A 24124-nucleotide genomic window follows, 5' to 3' on the forward strand; every position below is an offset into this window, starting at 1 on the left:
CCAGTGGTCATATTTAAAACCTTGTTATCATGATTTCTTCTGAATGAATGGTTATATAAAAATTGGGTTTTCACTGAAAGACTTATGTTGTCTTAAATTAAACTGGTGCCAGTCTGACTTAAGATATGACTTTCAAACAATGGCCATCTTGAAAATTTTAATATCTCTATTTTTCTTAGATGGCTGGTCATATTGACATTGTGCTTTCAACAAAAGACTTCTTGTGATGTCTAGCTGGTACTAAATTGAAATGGTGTCAGTTTGTTATAGAATATGGCCACCATGGCATCCATCCTGAAAGTTTTGTTATAGTTGCTCTGAAATGGAAAGTTATATCAACACGGGGTTTCCACCAGAAGACTTTTTTATGGTGCCATGTTTCCAATTGAAAATAGTGCAGATTTAACGTCGAATATGTCCAAAACAACAATTAATTTGAAAATCTTGTTATACCTGAATAATATCAAGATGGTTTCAACACATTGCAGTTTAAAGGAAGAAATAGTCTTATCTTGAATTCCTGTAAATTCTTTTCAGCCAATAAAGCCCTTTGAGGGACTCTTGTTTTTGTTGTATTTGACCCCTTTTTTATCTTAGTTTCTCTCAAGTTTTATACAAGATGAAATTCATGATAGATGCATATCCTTTAATAATAAACTATGCATGTTTCAGTCTTTTTTTCATTTATTTACTAGGTGGAGAATCCATCTGGGGCGGTAGCTTCAAGGATGAAATTAAGTCAAATCTCACTCACACTGGAAGAGGAATTCTCAGTATGGCAAATTCTGGACCCAACACAAACAAGTCACAGTTGTAAGTCATCCAACATAAAATGGAACCCATGTTATGAGACCACCTTAGGGAACCTAAAAAGTAGTGTCAGAAAATTTGTGGTCCATTAAAGGTATTTTTTTTAGCATCAATTAGAAAATATTGCATTACTGCTAGGGACTTGCAGCAGTTTATGGTCCAGTCAGTCATGCCAAACAAGGGATTTGGACCAAAGCAAAGCTGAGGTCCATATACTGTTTTTGGGGTGACTGACTAGTCCATAAATAGACACAACACACTGGGCATCATGCAATATTTTTGTTATATTATACTGAATTTAGTATTATTCAGTAACAGTAAACAATTCAGTGTTGTAAAACTCTCTGTACACAGCATGTGACTTATATACAGAAACCTCACTGAATGAAATGCATGAAGTTTATGACCCTGTAAATAGTATGCTAATTAGTAACCTTTACACCAGTGACATGCTTCATGGTTGATTGTTTCTAATATTTTACCAGTGGTTGTGCAGATCAGAGGAAATTATGTTTATTTGATGATCATCTCTGTCCATTGCTATAAGTAACCCTCAGTTCAGTTTTGCTCTTTTTTTCTCCTTCAAATACATTCCCCGATCACATTAACGTTAGGGATATAAGCCTGCTACCTCTCGAATCCAGCCCTACTAAAAGACGAAAATTTGTCTTTTCTGTCTATCTCATATAGACCAAAGGGCAATAACTCTTGCCCCTTACCACCCCTTGCCACCGCCAGGTGTCGCTAGTTTTTAAGCTTCGCTTGTACTGATAACACGTACATTATACCTCCAAACAATCCAAGCCATCTTAGCGTTAAATTGGACCATCCGAAGTTAAATTTGGATTTATTGCGTTGGACAATCATTCTTCTACAGGTTGTATACATTATTTTAAAATTTTTTTTCAAAACTGAGTGACTTTGTCACCCTTACGGATTTCGTCTACTGAAGACCATGTTACACATGCTATCGCTGAACTCGTGTTGTCAATTAAGAGTTAACGCGACACTGACTAATTTCGCTTACTCTGTTAGTAACGGTTGTGGTATTAGCGAATTAATAACATGCTGAATTGCTAATTTGTGCTTTGTTTTCTTTTCTGGTGTCGTTTCAGTAGAAATGTCAACAAATGCATGCAATGCAAAAAGCTCAAAGCAAAGAAAGACAACCATGACTCTTGTATTGTATGTACCAAGTGTACATCATCTATACCATGCAGCGTGTGTAATACTTGGACAGAGCAAATGTGGGCTGATGTAGTCCAGAAGGCAGCAAAAGGGAGGGATAGACGGAATAAGTTGAAGAAAGATAGCATTGTTGTCCTCAGTATACATCCAAAAACAGCCTCCATTGCGAGCCTTTTGGGGGACGTTGGGGTCCCCCCTCCACCTAAAGTTCGTTGTTTGCAACTGTCAGCCACAGTAACATCAGCGGCAATGGAGGAAAATAATGTTGACAGGGTACAACAGTCCACCTTTGAACAGATGTGTCGTTTGGTCCAGGAAACGAGGACACAGCTATTGACATCAGGCCAGATATTACCCTTATTTCCCTCGCTCGCTTCCACAGCTTTTTCTGACTCTTTGGGGGAATGTTCCCGCAATTTTAGGCTGCCCAGTGGGCGTAAGTCCCCCCGCATGTCCGAGCATGGCCTTCGGGCCTGTAAGTCAGGACGCATTGGGTTTTTACCGGATCCATCGGATCCATATCTTTATACAACCTCTACGTCACCGGCCGTCCAACTGTCCCAGCATGGGGACCCTATTGCTAAAACGGTCCGACCAAACATGACTTACAGGGATTTTAGTGATAAATCCGTCCATCAAGCTGTACCACCGGCAACATACCATTACTATGACAGAGATTTTAGTGAGAAATCTGTCCATCCAGCCAGGCCATTGGAGCAGCCGGTACCGGTGATAGCAGGACTGTCGCCAACATTCAGACCGACCACAAGTCAGACAAACCAGCCGGCAGGGCCGGCCGTCCATATGTTCACGGCTTATCCACAAGGGAGAGTTAGTGACAGTGTTAATGATGATGGAATCGCATCATCTATGCCACCTGGTATGCTCTATCCAGAAATGCAAGATATTCCAGAACATGACTCGGCACACAGTGAGGGTGACGAAACTCCTGCAAATCAGCCGTACACAGATCCAACCATGGAATGGACTGAGTTTGGCTTCAAGGCGGCAGTGGAAGAAATTTATAGGGTGTTGGCAACTTCAGAATGCCCTCCACCTCCTACCGCCACTCAAGACTACAAAGTTAAGGCGTCTGTAGATCTTGATGGGGAGGAAGAGACGTCGTCCTTCCAGCTCCTTCCCCAGTTGGCAAAAATTAAGGAGATCAGTGATCATCTATCAGGACGAATAGGTGATCCGGGGAATGCTAAGGCATTCTTTTCAGAAAGCCAAGTACCAGCGACGTTCTCGTTTCGCTGGTACAAAACTCATTCAGACGCCTTCAGTACGGATCTTCCGGCCCTGGACAAAAATATGGCAGCAGTTCACATATCTGCTCCACTGTTTTACAAAGTGGACAAAAATGTGCTCCATGCCACGTCAAAGCTAGTCCAGAACGTAGTCGCTACGTCTTCAATGTTAGACTTGGCTTCATTAGCCATTTTCCAACTCACAGAAAAATCCGACAATGACCATGCTTGGGAAGCGATGGCCCGGATTGCTAGAGTTATTAACAGGGCAGCTCACCATTCCATGGCTAATGCATTGACTGCTTCTGCCAACTTAGACCTGATACGACGTGACGCATGTCTGCGGTCCACGTCACTCAAGCCCCATCATACTCTGGCTTTACGGATGATTCCGTTTGGGTTGCCTTTACTCTTTGGAGGAAAGATTGAAGAAGTTCGGAAGCAGGCAGCTCAGGAACTGCCCCTCCAACTCGCCGCCCAACCCTCGCAGGCGTTTAGAAAAAATCAGCCCCTGCCACAGCGGAGGGATGATAGGCAGACCAGGGACAAGGGATCCTTACAATCAAATGTGCAGTATAGATCCCAACCCAATGCCAGGAGACAACAGTCTAATCAAGCTAGGAGGCAACCATACAGAGGCGGTAAGAAACAAAGTTTCTCCGTCTTCAGCCTTCTAACTCTAAAAATTGACATACCCTCTCCACCACCCGCGGACAGCCTACCTGTGGGCGGCCACCTCCTGCAATTTCAGGACCACTGGACCACCTTTTTTCCTCAGAATGATTGGGTGATCCAGGTCATTTCGGAGGGACTTCGGATTTCATTTATCCAACCCCCTCCCCTGTCCTCCTCTTCCCTCTTCATGGACGTACCGTCCGATCGGGACATTGTGAAAAAACCGCAATCGCCGGGGTTTTATTCCAGGCTGTTTCTTATCCAGAAGGCAAACGGCAAGTTGAGGCCAATCATCGACCTGAGTTGCCTCAACCAATACATTTTACCACCGAAATTCGAGATGGAAACGGCGAGATCAATCCATCTTTCCGTCCGGCGGGACAAGTATGCCGTCAGTCTAGATATGACCGACGCATATTTTCACATTCGTATCCACTCCGATTCGCTTACCGCAACGCGGTTTATCAGTTCCAGGTCCTACCCTTTGGCCTCAACATCAGCCCTTGGGCTTTTACCAAGGTTATGGATTGCGTCGTCACCCTATTCCGCTCGACTTCATCTACAGGGACGGCAGTGTACTTGGACGACATCCTCCAGAAACATATGGTAAGTTCTGTTCTGCTCAAAGGCAGAAACAATCTTTTAGCGCTTTTAGATCATCTAGGCTTTTTCGTGAACTGGAAAAAGTCTGATCTCCGTCCATCCCAGCATTTTGTCCATCTGAGTATGGAGTTTCTCATCGATCTGAATCTGGTACAGCTTCCTTGCACTCGCGTAATTTGGATCGTCGAACTCGTCGAGTCCTTTTCCAACAGGACGTGGATTTCAGTGAGAGAATTCTTGCAACTCCTCGGATTATTCAATGCGGCGGCGGACTTGATCCCGCTTGGCCATCTTTTTATGCGTCCCTTACAAATGAAGTTACTGGCACAATGGCGCCCCTTTTCAAGTCCCCTCAGTCAAACAGTAATGATCACGCGCAAGATACGATCGTTCCTGCGTCAGTGGCACAACCCCGGTTGGCTGTCCACGGGGATTCCTCTGGAGATGCCCCAAGCGGAGATAACGGTATGTACCGACGCCAGTACCTACGGTTGGGGTGCCCGCCTGTTGCCGGACTTCACTACAGTCAGCGGCACGTGGGAGCCAGGGGAGAGGCCTCTCCACATCAGCCTTTTAGAAATGAGGGCTGTCATACAATGCCTTTCATTTCTCGAAGGATCAACTCTCAGGAAAAACTGTCCTCATTATATCAGACAACTCTGTGGTGGTGACTTACCTCCTCAAACAAGGCGGCACCAAATCACCAGACCTGTGCATTCTGATCTGGCAGTTTCTACGTTGGTACGACAACCTCCACATCAACGTACAAATCAGACACATTCCCGGCAGACTCAATGTCTTGGCCAACACTCTATCAAGGAAAGGTCAAGTCATTCACACGGAATGGTCACTCTATCAATCAGTCTTTCTTTGGATTTACACACTTTGGGGTGTCCGATGATCGATCTTTTTGCAACAAGGTGGAATCGCAAGTTGCCCACCTTCGTCTCTCCGGTTCCAGACCCAGAGGCTTGGGCCGTGGACGCTCTGTCAATCAGCTGAGACGGGTTGTGGGCATTTGCCTACCCTGCCACGGTTTTGGTACCGAAAATAATCCAGAGGTTAAGGGTCAGAACTGTCGGATGATTCTGATTGCCCCTCTCAGATGGAACAAGTCCTGGGTCAACGATCTACTCGATCTAGCGATAGATCTACCCAGGAAGATTCCAACCAGCCCAAATCTTCTCAAACAACTGCGGTCACAGGTGTTCCACCCCTGCCCGGACCGTCTTCTTCTTCACGCTTGGCTCTTGTCCGGGCAGCCTTGCGAGACAAACAATTTAAACCTTCGATTGTGGAGAGAATCTCAAGAGCAAGAAGGTCCTCCACTCTGAAGGCTTACGAGGGAAAGTGGCGTGTTTTCAGGGACTGGTGCCATATCAATAACATCGTCCCTTTGAGTGTCTCAATCCCTCAACTGGCCGACCTTTTTCTCTGGCTTTTCGAGGAGAAACAGTTGGTCCCAATTACTATCAAAGGCTACCACTCCATGATATCAGACACATTCCGCCATCATGGTAGATGTGATATCGGGCATAACAAAGATCTATCAGATCTTTTAGCCAATTTTGATTTCAATCGACCAAAATCCCTCACCCTGTTTCCAAAATGGAATCTGTCCTGGGTTTTAACATGGCTCAATTCAGACAAATTTGAACCTTTAGCCCACACTTCGTTAAAGCTACTATCATACAAAACATGTTTCTTGATAGCCTTAGCTTCAGCATGCAGGGTGAGTGAGTTACATGCCCCTTCCAGTGACCTGAACTTTCTTCAGTTCAGATCAGATGGTTCGGTGGTCCTCCTGACGCAACCAGGCCTTGTAGCCAAAAATAGGTTACCATCCATTGGCAATCATAGAATCGTCATTCGCTCGCTCTCTTCTATAGATAAGTCAAGAGCAGTAGCCATGCAAGATCCTGTTCGTGCACTCAAGCACTATTTAAAATGCACAGAGGCATGTCGGGACACATGTAAGCACCTCTTTCTTCCGGTCAAAGCTGGTAAACGGGAAATCACCCTTCAAGCCCTTGCTTCATGGCTGAAGTGGGTTATACGCTCAGCGTACTCTGAGGTCTCACAAGATCAGAGTCGCCTCATGAAGATTATGGCTCATGAGATTAGAGCAATCTCGGCGAGCCTGGCATTTGAACGCAATGTTTTGATCCGAGATATAATAGAAGCTGTTGGCTGGCATGCAGAGTCAACCTTCTCCAGTTTTTATCTCAGAAATTTGGCATCGCAGAGGCAAACCTTGAATCTGGTAGGTCCGGTGTCGGCAGCCCAGATGACCACCAGACCCATTTAAAACAATCAGCACAGCCTATCAGCTTCGCTGGATTCGCCAGTGAAATTTCGTAGGTAAGAAGATTTCAATAACTATCTTCTTAACCGTACATAGGGGTCACATATCACGTGACCCTAGGCTGTGTTGCTGATGAAATTAGGAGAACGGGTTATCGTTCAAATGGGGAATCCAGCCATCATTCCCTAGAAGGTACCCGGGGTGGAGGTAGGATGCTCAGCATTCCCTCCTCCTATTACTTATTCTCCTAACATTAATGTGATCGGGGAACGTATTTGAAGGAGAAAGCAAATTTTTTGTAAATTGTGTTTCTCCGAGAATACTTACCCGATCACATTACTTAAAAACCCTCCCAACCACCCCGCTATGCAAGCATCCTCGTATAATATATGTCGCTCAACTTAAAAAACTAGTGACACCTCACGGTGGCAAGGGGAGGTAAGGGGCAAGAGTTATTGCCCTTTGGTCTATATGAGATGGACCGAAAAGACGAATTTTCGTCTTTTAGTAGGGCTGAATTCGAGAGGTAGCAGGGTTATATCCCTAACGTTAATGTGATCGGGTAAGTATTCTCGGAGAAACACAATTTACTAAAAATTTGCTTTCTCATATTTTACCGGTTAGTAACATTTTATCAAATCATGTTAATTTAAATAAAGTACAAATGCATGTGTTCAAACAAAATTAGTATAAAAACACATACAGTATATATATCAATAGAAATTAGATAATTTTTTACATTTATAAAACATAAAGCAGACACTATTCATTATAGACAGTTTTTATAACTAAGTGGACATAATTGATTTTAGGATCATGTTGAGAATCTCAGTAAATCAAACCTCTAAAAACTGAAACTTGATTCCTTGGGGTTTTGGTCTTGAGAGGTTCCACTGTTGTATGAAATGTAGAATAAAGTTGTTTGATCACTTGAAAGAAATAATTTCGTAAAAGCGGTGATATTTAATACAGGTTTGACTGTACTAAAATGGTGTTTTATGTATATTTTACACACATCTTACAAACAAAAATAATTGCACAAGCAAAACCTATTAATTATACCATCATGTGTCTTTCATTATAGATTAGGTATTTGTTTATTTCCTAATGTTCACAGGGGCCCCAGTGGTCTAAAGCGCTCTCCGTTACGAATCACTGCCATCTCACCTCTGTCTGCATGGGTTTGAGTCTTGGATTCGGCCAATGTTGGTATGTGAGAAAGCTTGCCAATAGCTTCTCGTGGGTCGGTGGTTCTTTCCAGTGTTTTCCCGGGTTCTTCCTCCACCATTAATACTGGTCGCCATGTATAGCCTATCGTGTGCTGAAAAATGGCGTTAAACCCCACAACAACAACAACAACCTAATGTTCACAGAATTTGAACAGGTTTTGCATTATTAAACTGTAAAGACATATTTTTTTTAGAATGATTGTGAATTTGAAAAAGATTATTTTTTGTAGACCAGTTTTGAATAAAATTGGAAATTACAGTGTGACCCAACTATACATGCCTCGCGATAACACATATTCAAATATAACGCGGTCGTGGCATGGCTCCCAAAATTTCATATATTCATTTGCACATGAAAAAATATATTTTGTTCAAAGTATGTGAAATAGTGTATAAAAAATGTAATATAATTTTTGGAAAGAGATCGTGTATGCATTCAATAATAATATGATCGTGGCGTGGTTCCTGAAATTTTAAATACATGTATGTGTATTTTTCTCGTACCTGGAAAAATATTTTTTAAGTACAAGAAATAGTGTGTAAAACGTTTATTATCATTTTGGGGAAGAGTTCATGTATGAATTCAAATATAATTCGAGATCGTGGCTTGGCTACTGAAATGTAACAATTTCACCAGGTTTTTATAACTGTCATTCAGCATAATTTTTAAACAGATGAAGATGCAGGATGTATTTACATTTGGTCAATGAAGCTATCATTGATGACATTATTTCATCATCATTGTGACATTGTGTCATCCCATGAAGTCACCATTCTACTTTCTGATTAAGTCTTTTTATGGCATTACAGGGAAAACATTTTTATACCCTCATCTGGTAGAGATCTCATGCAACCAAGCAAGATATCCACAGAAATGATACTCCACCAAAACATAGTTAATTTATGGTATTCTTATTATACTATTAATACCATTAACCATATATAACCTCTCTGAACCATTGATAACCTCTCTTGACCATACATAACCTCTCTGAATCATTGATAACCTCTCTGAACCATTGATAACCTCTCTTGACCATACATAACCTCTCTGAATCATTGATAACCTCTCTGAACCATTGATAACCTCTCTTGACCATACATAACATCTCTGAATCATTGATAACCTCTCTGAACCATTGATAACCTCTCTGAATCATTGATAACCTCTCTGAACCATTGATAACCTCTCTTAACCATACATAACCTCTCTGAATCATTGATAACCTCTCTGAACCATTGATAACTTCTCTTAACCATACATAACCTCTGAATAATTGATAACCTCCCTTAACCATACATAACCTCTCTGAATCATTCATAACCTCTCTTAACCATAGATAACATCTCTGAATCATTCATAACCTCTCTTAATCATAGATAACCTCCCTTAACCATAGAGATAATCTCTCTTAACCATTAATATTTGTCCACATCAGTATGATGCAACTGAGATAACCCTTCAACCGCATTAAGTAATATTTTCCATTTTGAAGTTCCTCAAGTTTACTTAACTTTAGTCCAGTCATTTTTTTCATAATTTCAGTTTCTTTACATTGAGATCAGCAAATCATTTAAATGGCAAGCACACTGTGTTTGGAAGGTAAGTGTTAATTGTAATTATATGCATGTGTATGAGATGCATAGATACCAACACACAAGAGAACAAACATCCACATAATTTGCTTATTTAATGAAGTGCAGATATTCTTCATGAAATTATATCACTCAAAAACTGGACAAGTCAGACATCAGTCCTCCAAAAATGTTTTAAAAACTTGGCTTGTCATATTTTATTTTTTCTGAACCAAAATGTACATTCTTTTCTTGCACAATGAAAATAGATTATATAATGATTACATGTACTAACAATTTGTAATTGTCTTTAATGGGGAGTCATCTTATCTTTATATTATGTCATATGAGAAAAGTTCATTAAAAGCAGTGAAAGTCTTCTACTGAATGCTGTTAATTAACCTTTATTTGTTGGGTACTAGTTTTCATTTATTTTGTGCTTGCTGCATGCTGCTAATTTAAAGTCACAAAATACCTATTATCAGCATAACTGTAATTAAATCCCAGTCCCCAGTTAAAAACATAACAGTAATGGAACCCAGTCCCCTGTTAAGAAATGCATTTGCAGAACAGTAATTATATCCCATTCCCCAGTTAAGAAATGTATCAGCATACCAGTAATTAGATCCCAGTCCCCAGTTAAGAAATGTATCAGCATAACTGTAATTAGAAATGTATCAGCTAACCAGTAATTAGATCCCACTCCCCAGTTAAGAAATATATCAGCATAACGGTAATTAGATCCCAGTCCCCAGTTAAGAATTGTAGCAGCATAACAGTAATTAGATCCCTGTCCCCAGTTAAGAATTGTAGCAGCATACCAGTAATTATATTCCAATCCCCAGTTAAGAAATGCATCAGCAGAACAGTAATTATATCCCATTCCCCCAGTTAAGAAATGCATCAGCATACAAGTAATTATATCCCATTCCCCAGTTAAGAAATGTGAAAGCATACCAGTAATTAGATCCCAGTCCCCAGTTAAATAATGTTCTGATGAAAATTTTAGTTTTGCCAAATAATGAAAATTGTTAATTACCTAAAAAAATCTAAAAGAATTCAGAGTAGATTGTTGTTTGACTATCCATAAATTTACTTCCTTTAATTTGTGTTTTGAATAAGATTTCTTTCCCCATGATATTAAAGACGTTTTTGTTCAAGGCTTTTCCAGTAAAATTTACTTGGGTCACTGGGAAGACACTTTAAGCATGGTCACCCATGGATGCTATTCATAATTTTGTTTTATTTTTATGTTAACTCTCTGAGTAATCAGAGTCAGATCTCTCTAGCATATATTTTTTTTAAAACTGCCTTGCCTGAGTTCCATGTATGTCTTTGAATAGGCCTCACAGTTATCCATGTTGTTGATCAGTTACCTCACTATTTACAGAATTGTCGGTGGAGTGGAAACATTAGACAAGATTGAAAAAATAGAGACTGACAAAAATGACAGGCCTTTGGTAGGTTCATAAATATGAAAGCATATTGTTGCCATGGAGAATATTGAAATAAATGTGGAAGACTTTTTGTATTGAGTATCGTGTTCAAAATGGATTGTTTATAATGTAAATTGTCTTGTAAATAAAACTACAGTGAAACCCAACCATAAATCAATGGTCCTTAGAGAGCCATCATGCTATGTGATGTTTCATGTAGTAGCATGACACAGTCAGTTAAGTAAAGAAGCTGATGCATGCACAACCCTCTACAAATTGGGGGTGATTTGGGGGTGAAACATAGGTGGAAAGCTCATCCTCAGTGGCAGATAGTATCTTAAATAAATGTTTTGTAAATGAAGAACAGTGAAAATTCAGTGATTGTTATTTAATATTAAGCAGAGTATAATTCATTTGTACATGTAAAGGATTAATAGTTACAATATCAATACATATACTTACCATCCAATGTCATACAGCCATAACAATGAGTCCATTCCAAATAAGCACAAAGAAGCATGCATTTTAGTCATGTCAGCTTAGATTACAGTGTGTCTAAATTAAATGCTGACTTAGATTACAGTGTGTCTAAATTGAGTGCTGACTTAGATTACAGTGTTTCTAAATTAAGTGCTGACTTAGATTACAGTGTGTCTAAATTAAGTGCAGAATAAAAAACATTAATCCTGATGTAACATAACTAAAGCTAAAGAACATTTGTGGTTTAGTGTGTATGCATGTCTGTGTCAGAGTCATTAGGCAGTGTTAGCATACATTTAAAACTGACTTAATTTTCTCTGCTACATTCCATATCAGTCTAAATATGTATGTATGTATGGATGGATGGATGTATGTATGTATGTATGTATGTATGTATGTATGTATGTATGTGCATACATCTGTCATGCTAGCATTTGACATTTACTGACCCAGTTCAAATATAGGCAAAGGTTTGTCTAAATGTACTGTATTTTATTTTTCTTGTAGGAAGAAATAAGGATAGAAGAGAGTATAGTGTTTGTCAATCCCTATGATGAGGTTGATGAGGAGGTAAAGAAAATAACTACTGAGACCCTCCTGGGGAAAATGTCATGAATATAATACAGTATTCACTCATTCCTCTTTCTGTGACAGTTTGTCCATATGACCAATATTTTTCATGTGAAACATTTAATCGATGTGACTCAGTTTGCCAATATGAATATATTAATAAAATCTTTCATATACATCAGTGTAGAATGGGAACATTTCACCCTAGGATCAGAATTTTGAATCAGACACAAGTCTCGGCTCAGTTTCTGATGCAATATTAAGATGTTGAGGGTGGAATTTTCCTTTTCCACTCTGATGCATTATGAATGATAATTTTTCTAACATTCCTAAATTTAAAATAAAGGTCAAAGTCAGAATGGCATATTGTGAATACTGCTGTGACTTTAAAACAGAAACAACTGTTTACATATTTTTTACCATAATTAAGAGCGTAACAAATTAGGTTTACACAACAAAACTTTAAATTTGGTGTTAAGAAAAGCAACTGTCAAGACGTATAGTAGTTGCAATATACAGCATTCGTGTTGTCTATTGATTTTTTAACAGATTAAAATTAAAATGCAGCATGGTTTTGGTTGTAAATGTCCTGCGAAGAATGTTTTTCTTGATCATAATGAAAAAAATATTAAATTGGAAATAGGAATTTTTGGTTTGTGTGAACTGTAATCATGGTAGAAGGTAATGTAATGTAAGATAACAGTCACATCAGTTATCAGTAATAGTGTCCCTTTTCTGCATTGGTGTATGATGTAAGACAGCAGTCACATCAGTTATCAGTAATCATGTCCCTTTTATGCATTGGTGTGTGATGTAAGACAGCAGTCACATCAGTTATCAGTAATCATGTCCCTTTTCTGCATTGGTGTGTGATGTAAGACAGCAGTCACATCAGTTATCAGTAATCATTTGTGCATTGGTGTGTGATGTAAGACAGCAGTCACATCAGTTATCAGTAATCATGTCCCTTTTGTGCATTATTGTGTGATGTAAGACAGCAGTCACATCAGTTATCAGTAATCCTGTCCCTTTTGTGCATTGGTGTGTGATGTAAGACAGGAGTCACATCAGTTATCAGTAATCATTTGTGCATTGGTGTATGATGTAAGACAGCAGTCACATCAGTTATCAGTAACCATGTCCCTTTTGTGCATTGGTGTGTCATGTAAGACAGCAGTCACATCAGTTATCAGTAATCATGTCCCTTTTCTGCATTGGTGTATGATGTAAGACAGCAGTCACATCAGTTATCAGTAACCATGTCCCTCTTGTGCATTGGTGTGTGATGTAAGACAGCAGTCACATCATTATTAGTAATCATGTCCCTTTTCTGCATTGGTGTATGATGTAAGACAGCAGTCACATCAGTTATCAGTAACCATGTCCCTTTTCTGCATTAGTGTGTGATGTAAGACAGCAGTCACATCAGTTATCAGCAATCAGTCACATTAGTTATCAGTAACCATGTCCCTTTTCTGCATTGGTGTATGAAGTAAGACAGCAGTCACATCAGTTATCAGTAACCATGTCCCTTTTGTGCATTGGTGTGTGATGTAAGACAGCAGTCACATCAGTTATCAGTAATCAGTCACATCAGTTATCAGTAACCATGTCCCTTTTCTGCATTGGTGTATGATGTAAGACAGCATTCACATCAGTTATCAGTAACCATGTCCCATTTGTGCATTGGTGTGTGATGTAAGACAGCAGTCACATCAGTTATCAGTAATCAGTAACATCAGTTATCAGTAATCATGTCCCTTTTGTGCATTGGTGTAGGGTAGGGTCAGAAGTTTGCATCAAGCAAGATTCAAAATTCTGTTCCTTCATTTTGAATTTTCTTATTCAGTGCTGATGTTTATTGATGGATTATATTTTGTCCCATTTCTGAATTTAAAATAAGGGTTGAAGTCAAAATGGCATATGGTGAATACTTTTGTAGCTTTCAAACAGCAAAACACTAACTAAAAAGTTTCTCACCTTAAGATAGGGTGTACAAATTTGGTTTTGCACATTAAAATACAAAGTCAACTTTAAATGACATTTAAACTCATCATCATTCAAGACTAGTTAATGGCAATAGACAGCATCCAAATATTGCATTAAAGACAGCTTGTGCTGTAATACACATAAGAACAGGTAAAAAATGAATCATCTCTCATCCCTAGAATTTAACCAGACAAGAAATGATGATATAGTTCTGAATATGACTTTAATCCACATCAGTTTTTCAGATGATGAAGATGAATTTTCAAAAACTAAAACAATTGTAATGAACTTGAAACCAGAATCTGTAAATCTAGCTAGATCAGTCAGTGCAAATTGTCTTTGCAGGACATGAACTTCAGCCGTTATGTTTTAGGCTATATGTTGCAATTAATGTTTATGAACAGTTGTACAATGATGAGATTTTGCTGGTTTGTATGCATATTGTTGCAGCAGAAGATCATCTGATGAAAAAACAGTACTGTCACACAATGAAAGTCATTTTTCTTCATTGTTCTGCACTGGAAAACTGAGACGTACACAGGAATGTGAAAAAAAAAAATCCATTTGAGTTCCTCACTGAAATATTCAATCATAAACATATACAAATTTGAGAATGATAGTATTTTAGGATAGAAGCCTCTTCCCTTCCCACAAAATGCTGATTGGATTTTCCTTCTGTTTACTTGTACAGAAAAGTTTTGCGCCTTGAATGCAGAATCATGGGTTTACTACACATTTTATGTTTTGTGTCCCCTCCCCCACCATATCTTGAACGTTTGTGATCCCCAGGAGTGCTTTTTGTCAGGACATTCTTCCATGACTGTGTTGGTGCTAGCAATGGCCAAACAGTAAAGGTGATAAAACTGTAAGATGGCCATGAATATACATTTAAAACAGTGTATCTGACATTGTAAACATTCAAGACTTTTAATATATTCAAGTTGCAATGTAAAGTTTTTGTGTAACATATTTTCAAGATTCAAATAAATTTTAGTTTACAGTTAATTCATGATTATAAAGTAAACTTTGTGCCTGCTGTCTTCATTAATTTTTTATTCTCTTGATGCATTCAGCTGTATAATTAGGCTGTTTTAGTTGTCTTGAATGCATTTTTATAATTAGGCTGTTTTAGTTGTCTTGAATGCATTTTTATAATTAGGCTGTTTTAGTTGTCTTGAATGCATTTTTATAATTAGGCCCGTTTTAATTGTCTCGATGCACTCAGTTGGGCTACTTTAAGATTCATGGTTTGTATAAAGCCAAGAGAATACACAGTATGTGTGTGTGGTAGAGATTTTGAAACATACTTTGCATGATTTCTTATGTTGGATATTGAAAATTATTTCTTTTCAGTTACGAAAAGAAAGGGAGGATGAATTGAGTAGGCAAGTGAAAGAGGCAGCAGAAAAAAAGAAAGTTGTTAAGAAAGATGATGGTGACAAACCAAAAACTTTTAAGCATGGAGTTGGAAAGTATATTAACCCATCAGCAATGTAAGTTATAAAGAATTATTTTAAAAGGAAGTAAAAATAAATATTGTGATTTCACTATTTGAGGGGTACCAACTTTTGCTGATTTTGTGGTTGCTTTGAATAACAAATTTTGGAAACCCAATGATGATTCTACTTTTGAAGCAATAAAAGCCATACCCTGATCCAGCAATTTAAGTACCCCACAAAATTTAAATTTTTGGCAAGTCCATGAAAATTGAGATCCCCTAAAAATAGATGAATTCACAGTTGTTGATTTGAGATGGAATGATGGTAAAAAGAAAAGAAGAGGTCTGATAGCTCTGATAAAGTATTTAACAAGAGACCCCATTTTTTTTACTCCTTTTTTTATTTAAGTAAAACACTTTAGCATGGAACTTAATCAAAAAAACTTTAAAAATGAGTTTAAGCTAAGGAGTGGACAGAAACATAGACACCAGTACTGATTACTTTGCCAAGCATGCTGAACAAAAATTCCGTTCAGAAGAACCTCCACTATAATACAGGCATCTGAACAATAATTCCATTCAGAATAACCTCCACTATAATACAGACATCTGAACAATAATTCTGTTCAGAAGAACCTCCACTATAATGCAGGCATCTGAACAATAATTCTGTTCAGAAGAACCTCCACTATAATACAGGCATCTGAACAATAATTCTGTTCAGAAGAACCTCCACTATAATACAGGCATCTGAGCAATAATTCCGTTCAGAAGAACCTCCACTATAATACAGGCATCTGAACAATAATTCCATTCAGAATAACCTCCACTATAATACAGACATCTGAAGAATAATTCCATTTAGAATAACCTCCACTATAATACAGGCATCTGAACAATAATTCCATTCAGAAAAACCTCCACTATAATGCAGGCATCTGAACAATAATTCTGTATAGAATAACCTCCACTATAATACAGGCATCTGAACAATAATTCCATTCAGAAGAACCTCCACTATAATACAGGCATCTGAACAATAATTCCATTCAGAAAAACCTCCACTATAATGCAGGCATCTGAACAATAATTCCATTCAGAAAAACCTCCACTATAATACAGGCATCTGAACAATAATTCCATTCAGAAAAACCTCCACTATAATACAGGCATCTGAAGAATAATTCCATTCAGAAAAACCTCCACTATAATGCAGGCATCTGAAGAATAATTCCATTCAGAAAAACCTCCACTATAATACAGGCATCTGAACAATAATTCCATTTAGAAGAACCTCCACTATAATACAGCCATCTGAAGAATAATTCCATTCAGAAAAACCTCCACTATAATGCAGGCATCTGAACAATAATTCCATTCAGAAAAACCTCCACTATAATGCAGGCATCTGAACAATAATTCCGTTCAGAAGAACCTCCACTATAATGCAGGCATCTGAACAATAATTCCATTCAGAAGAACCTCCACTATAATACAGGCATCTGAACAATAATTCCATTCAGAAGAACCTCCACTATAATACAGGCATCTGAACAATAATTCCATTCAGAAAAACCTCCACTATAATGCAGGCATCTGAACAATAATTCCATTCAGAAAAACCTCCACTATAATGCAGGCATCTGAACAATAATTCCGTTCAGAAAAACCTCCACTATAATACAGGCATCTGAACAATAATTCTGTTCAGAAGAACCTCCACTATAATACAGGCATCTGAACAATAATTCCGTTCAGAAGAACCTCCACTATAATACAGGCATCTGAACAATAATTCCGTTCAGAAGAACCTCCACTATAATACAGGCATCTGAACAATAATTCCGTTCAGAAGAACCTCCACTATAATACAGGCATCTGAACAATAATTCCGTTCAGAAGAACCTCCACTATAATACAGGCATCTGAACAATAATTCCGTTCAGAAGAACCTCCACTATAATACAGACATCTGAACAATAATTCTGTTCAGAAGAACCTCCACTATAATACAGGCATCTGAACAATAATTCTGTTCAGAAGAACCTCCACTATAATACAGGCATCTGAACAATAATTCCATTCAGAAGAACCTCCACTATAATACAGGCATCTGAACAATAATTCTGTTCAGAAGAACCTCCACTATAATACAGGCATCTGAACAATAATTCCGTTCAGAAAAACCTCCACTATAATACAGGCATCTGAACAATAATTCCGTTCAGAAAAACCTCCACTATAATACAGGCATCTGAACAATAATTCCGTTCAGAAGAACCTCCACTATAATACAGGCATCTGAACAATAATTCCATTCAGAACAACCTCCACTATAATACAGGCATCTGAACAATAATTCCGTTCAGAAGAACCTCCACTATAATACAGGCATCTGAACAATAATTCCGTTCAGAAGAACCTCCACTATAATACAGACATCTGAAGAATAATTCTGTATAGAATAACCTCCACTATAATACAGACATGTGAAGAATAATTCCATTTAGAAGAACCTCCACTATAATACAGGCATCTGAACAATAATTCCGTTCAGAAGAACCTCCACTATAATACAGGCATCTGAACAATAATTCCGTTCAGAAGAACCTCCACTATAATACAGGCATCAAGTTTAAAAGACACTCTAAAGTTATTACATTATTTACTTCAACAAACTAATCCAGTATACCCAGTGTGAGGTTTTGTATTTGGTTCTTAGATACTAAATATATTTATGTTGCATTCAGAGTTCTCGCAAGTTTACTAATATTTGTTAGTGAGTATAAAAGAACAAGAAAATAAAAACTTTGTGATATGCTTGTTCACAAATTAGTGCTGTTACTCTAATGTATATCGGCTTCAAGACCAATGTATAATGTATATAGCCTTCAAGACCTATGTATAATGTATATAGGCTTCAAGACCAGTCTATAATGTATATAGGCTTCAAGACCAGTGTATAATGTATATAGGCTTCAAGACCAATGTATAATGTATATAGGCTTCAAGACCAATGTATAATGTATATAGGCTTCAAGACTTATGTATAATGTATATAGGCTTCAAGACCAATGTATAATGTATTTAGGCTTCAAGACCTATGTATAATGTATATAGGCTTCAAGACCAATGTATAATGTATATAGGCTTCAAGACCTATATATAATTTATATAGGCTTCAAGACCTATATATGATGTATGTAGGCTTCAAGACCAGTGTATAATGTATATAGGCTTCAAGACCAGTGTATAATGTATATCGGCTTCAAGACCTATGTATAATGTATATAGGCTTCAAGACCAATGTATAATGTATATAGGCTTCGAGACCAGTGTATAATGTATATAGGCTTCAAGACCTAAGTCAAATAAACATTGAGTGTCTTACAGCAAGCCAATACTTATGAGGAGAATTTCTTCTCTCTAACATCAACAACATTTGTTTGTGAACAGGGTTCTTGGTTTAAGAACTCACTGTAATGTAGGGGTGGACAGTAACAAAGATGGCAGAACATGTTGAGTATTGGTGTGCAATATTCTTTTGTTTCAAGATCAACTTGTTCTGGCAAGCAAACTCTGGAACATCAGAGAATGTCTTATTGTCATTTGGGTGAGATGCCCTTAACAGGTTGCCAAAACACAGCCAATATGTTCACAAACAACGTCATGCCAAAAGATACATAAAGGGTCTCCAATTAGTGGTTATGGGTATGAAATTTATTTAACAAGTTGAATAATGTTATTTGTCACAAGGTGCTTCTGCACCTGACATATTGTATTTATTCAACAGGTCTCATGAATTTCATGTTAAATGAATACAAGTTTAAGATTGTCTTCATCACATAACGTTAAGGACTTTTGATTTTCTTCATCACATAACATTAAGGACTTTTGATTGTCTTCATCACATAACGTTAAGGACTTTTGATTGTCTTCATCACATAACATTATGGACTTTTGATTGTCTTCATCACATAACATTAAGGACTTTTGATTGTCTTCATCACGTAACATTAAGGACTTTTGATTGTCTTCATCACATAAAATTAAGGACTTTTGATTACTCCATGATGTTGATATGTGATTATGCTAAGTGTTAAAGATGACCATTATGTGATAAATTATTTAATATTTGATGTTTAATATTGAAATATAAAATGTTACTGCACCTAGCCAAAAATAAGTATAATGCATTGTTCTGGGGAAAAGCTAACAAAATTGAAGTATAAATTTCAAACTTTTATATAACAGTCTTGGGCTCAGTGCTTCCTATACAAGAAAAATATTATACATCAAAGCCCAAAAGTTGGGGAGTTCTCACCCATATTCTAGAAATGTTTATTTTTACATATTTTTTTTCTATTTCAGTTCTTTTTTTCACTTCAAGTCATCATCGGGGCATGCTTTTTTCTACATACTGTTATAATTGCCATCAGTTGTTTTCATATTCAGCTGACCGTAAATGCGATCACAAAAAACGTCTTTATTCATTGAAGTTTTGTCTATGCTTTGGGAAAGGAATAAATCTAATTCCTCTGTTCTGGATATGAACAGTCAGATTTACAAGGCTCCCACTGACTTCTTTTCACCCTTATTGATTGAGAAATTAACAAACCATTGCAAAAATTTTAAATACTGGTCATAATCATTTCATTATTGCCACAGCAGCTTGTCAGAGCAAATTGGCAGACATAAAGCAATACCTGGATGTGTGTCTAATTTACACTCAGTGATTGTTTAATTGATCAGCATGGTTGACATGTGGCAATAGGTCAATTAAAATAACCAAATTAATCATTTTGACCAATACCCCTAACTGTGATAAACTTAAAGAATTTTTGACCACAAGTGTCAGCTTTTACAGTAAAATATAACCCATAAAATTGAATTTTATGGTCCACCAGTTGTCCAGAAAAATGTAACCCATAAAACTGAAGTATGTGGTCCACCAGTTGAAGAATAAAATATGACCCATAAAACTGAAGTATGTGGTCCACCAGTTGTCCAGAAAAATATAACCTGTAAAACTGAAGTATGTGGTCCACCAGTTGTCCAGAAAAATATAACCCGTAAAACTGAAGTATGTGGTCCACCAGTTGTCCAGAATAGCCATGGGCAAACTCCAGACTTAATTGATTTAAGTATTGTACAGTTGTAATGATGTTGTGCATCTTAGAATGGTGATTTAAGTATTGTACAGTTGTAATGATGTTGTGTGTCTTAGAGTGGTGATTTAAGTATTGTACAGTTGTAATGATGTGTCTTTAGAGTGGTGATTTAAGTATTGTATAGTTGTAATGATGCTGAGTGTCTTAGAGTGATTTAAGTATTGTACATTTGTAATGACGTGTGTCAAAGTGGTTTATTTAAGTATTGTACAGTTGTAATGATGTGTGTCTTAGAGTGGTGATTTAAGTATTGTACAGTTGTAATGATGTTTCTTTGAGTGGCTTATTTAAATAGTATACAGTTCTAATGATGTGTGTCTTAGAGTTATGATTTAAGTATTGTACAGTTGTAATGATGTGTGTCTTAGAGTGGTGATTTAAGTATTGTACACTTATAATGATGTATGTCTTAAGTGTTGATTTAAGTAGTTTACAGTTGTAATGATGTGTGTCTTAGAATGGTGATTTAAGTATTGTACAGTTGTAATGATGTGTCTTTAGAGTGGTGATTTAAGTATTGTACAGTTGTAATGATGTGTCTTTAGAGTGGTGATTTAAGTATTGTACACTTATAATGATGTTGTGTGTCTTACAGTAGTGATTTAAGTATTGTACAGTTGTAATGATGTATGTCTTAAAGTGTTGATTTAAGTATTGTACAGTTGTAATGATGTGCGTCTTAGAATGGTGATTTAAGTATTGTACAGTTGTAATGATGTGTCTTTAGAGTGGTGATTTAAGTATTGTACAGTTGTAATGATGTGTCTTGGAGTGGCAATTTAAGTATTGTACAGTTGTAATAATGCTGTGTGTCTTAGAGTGATTTAAGTACAGTTGTAATGATGTTGTGTGTCTTAGAGTGGTGATTTAAGTATTGTACAGTTGTAATGATGTGTGTCTTGGAGTGGCAATTTAAGTATTGTACAGTTGTAATGATGCTGTGTGTCTTAGAGTGATTTAAGTACAGTTGTAATGATGTTGTGTGTCTTAGAGTGGTGATTTAAGTATTGTACAGTGGTAATGATGTTGTGTGTCTTAGAATGGTGATTTAAGTATTGTACAGTTGTAATGATGTGTCTTTAGAGTGGTGATTTAAGTATTGTACAGTTGTAATGTGTGTCTTAGAGTGGCAATTTAAGTATTGTACAGTTGTAATGATGCTGTGTGTCTTAGAGTGATTTAAGTATTGTACAGTTGTAATGATGTTGTGTGTCTTAGAGTGATTTAAGTATTGTACACTTATAATGATGTGTATTTAGAGTGGTGATTTAAGTATTGTACATTTGTAATGTGTGTCTTAGAGTGGCAATTTAAGTATTGTACAGTTGTAATGATGCTGTGTGTCTTAGAGTGATTTAAGTATTGTACACTTATAATGATGTGTGTCTTAGAGTGGTGATTTAAGTATTGTACATTTGTAATGATGTGTTTCTTAGATTGGCGATTTAAGTATTGTACACTTATAATGATGTGTGTCTTAGAGTGGTGATTTAAGTATTGTACAGTTGTAATGATGTTGTGTGTCTTAGAGCGGTGACAACTTCTTTAGCTTCAGTCAACACAGTTGCAAAACGGTATTCATATTTTGCAAATGGTGAGGGGATGGAAGATGTAACATTTGATGGACTAGCATATCATTTAGAGGGAGCCATTTGTTTTCCATCTCTTCACACAGTGATCCTGGGATCAACTCTGATAATATCAACAAATAGTAGTGAACTCAAGACGTAAAAATATGTTCTTCACAGCCTCTGATTTTTTTTCCTATCCATGATTATCTTTACCATTTCAGGAAAAGAGGTGCTGAGAGTAGTGCCGATACACCATCAGAGATTGCTAAGAAGAAAAGCAAAACTACAACAGCCAGTTTTGGAGATTTCAGTTCTTGGTGACACTAATGAACATCAGACTAACAAAAGAAAGTCTCTGTTAAAGGATACAGTATATGTTGACTACCCATACTCAGTAATGGACCTACCTGTATTTAGTGGAAAGATCTGTCATTTATTCATTTTTTGTATACTTGTATGTTTATGCAAACTATTCATTCAGGAATAAGCAAATACATCTAAAGGTTATTTGTGTTATTCTCAGCTAGGGTCGAAAGTCAGACTATTGAGTATAACTATTCATTTTGTTGGAATGTATTGTCAAGTAAATGATAATTAGACTCAAAACAAATTTTAGCCCACGTCTGTCATTCACATTGAGAGCCAGGATAACTGGATAGTTGTTTTGGACTTGTAATCCAAGAGTAGTGGGTTTGATACGTACCCAGACCAGTCTGCATCAGCTGTGCCAATGTGTCTTTGAGAAGGGCACATGGCTACCATTTTCTCTGCATGATAGGTTAAAATCTGTTCTAAGTGTCCAGGTATGAGGTAGTACCCAGTCAGTAGGGAAAATTTCAGGTCAGTATAATGTGATGTCATGATCGAGTTGCTCAGCAAAAATGGCGTAAATATGGGTAGTCAAAGCAATTTTGGGGTAAATTCATACATGGTACGGTAGTAATCAGGTATGGAATGACATTCAGTTGGTGAACAACTTTGAAAATTATAAAATGTTCACTTGCTTAGACTTGAGCATCATTCTGTACTGGGTCACTAGCAATCATTTAACTATTGTTGCCATGTATGTTTGATTCTGCCTAGTCAGAGCAAAAGATGTGATATATAAGTCCATTTTTGTGAGTAAAGTGTAGGCGAGTCATATTTTTTTATAAAAATTAATGGATCAAATGAGTTTTTTTTAGACTGGTACCTTGGTAATTGTACACAATAAAGACAATACAAAGATTTATGCTTTATTGATTTTCTAGATTGGATAAAAGTTTATTTGTACATATCAGGTCACAAAACTTGAGTTTTCAAGCTATGGAATAGACAAACACAATTGTAATGTTGGAGGAAAAGCACAATTATTTGTGTATTTGTTTTCTCTGAAGTAAGTGTTTTGTCTAACATCATTTTAATTATAATGATCAAACCGAATGCATGCTTTTTTATGGAACTTATAATAACATTCAGTTAAAACATGTTCTGTCTGTCTGTCTGTCTGTGTGTGTGAGAAGAGACAAATTTGAGATTTCTTATTAAAGGATGGATGAAGAAAAAAAACACATTTTGCATTGGTTTTTCTCTTTACAAGTCAAAAGCTGCAAGAAATGTAATGTCATAAACAACACATGCTAGACATTGCAACATATTCCTCATGGTATTTATGATTAAAAGCTATCCCTTAAATATGCCAATACTAAATCGGTGAATCCTTGGTTCAGTGCTGGGTTGGATTTGTAATTCTTGGGTTAATGTTCAATACCCAACCAGACCAGCTGCCTCGTTGTGTATTATTAAAATTACGTTTATATACATAGTCATTTTGATCCAATATTTGATGGATATA

The 24124-nt window shown here is 37.1% G+C and overlaps 1 protein-coding gene across 1 annotated transcript in view; it reads left to right on the forward strand.

The window, feature by feature from the left end:
• The window catches only part of LOC149779768 (RING-type E3 ubiquitin-protein ligase PPIL2-like), a 69465-nt gene extending 45950 nt beyond the window's left edge, over positions 1-23515 (forward strand). The window contains exons 15-20 of the mRNA XM_089940625.1: positions 696-813; positions 9607-9663; positions 11026-11095; positions 12059-12121; positions 15464-15603; positions 22512-23515. Of these exons, the coding sequence (XP_089796751.1) occupies positions 696-813; positions 9607-9663; positions 11026-11095; positions 12059-12121; positions 15464-15603; positions 22512-22611 (548 nt within the window). The 3' untranslated portion in view covers positions 22612-23515. The remainder of the gene's footprint in view (positions 1-695; positions 814-9606; positions 9664-11025; positions 11096-12058; positions 12122-15463; positions 15604-22511) is intronic.
• Positions 23516-24124: the final 609 nt, after the last annotated feature.

The sequence above is a fragment of the Sinohyriopsis cumingii genome, chromosome 17 (assembly GCF_028554795.1).
Source record: "Sinohyriopsis cumingii isolate HCF-2022 chromosome 17, ASM2855479v2, whole genome shotgun sequence".
Lineage (NCBI taxonomy): Eukaryota > Metazoa > Mollusca > Bivalvia > Unionida > Unionidae > Sinohyriopsis > Sinohyriopsis cumingii.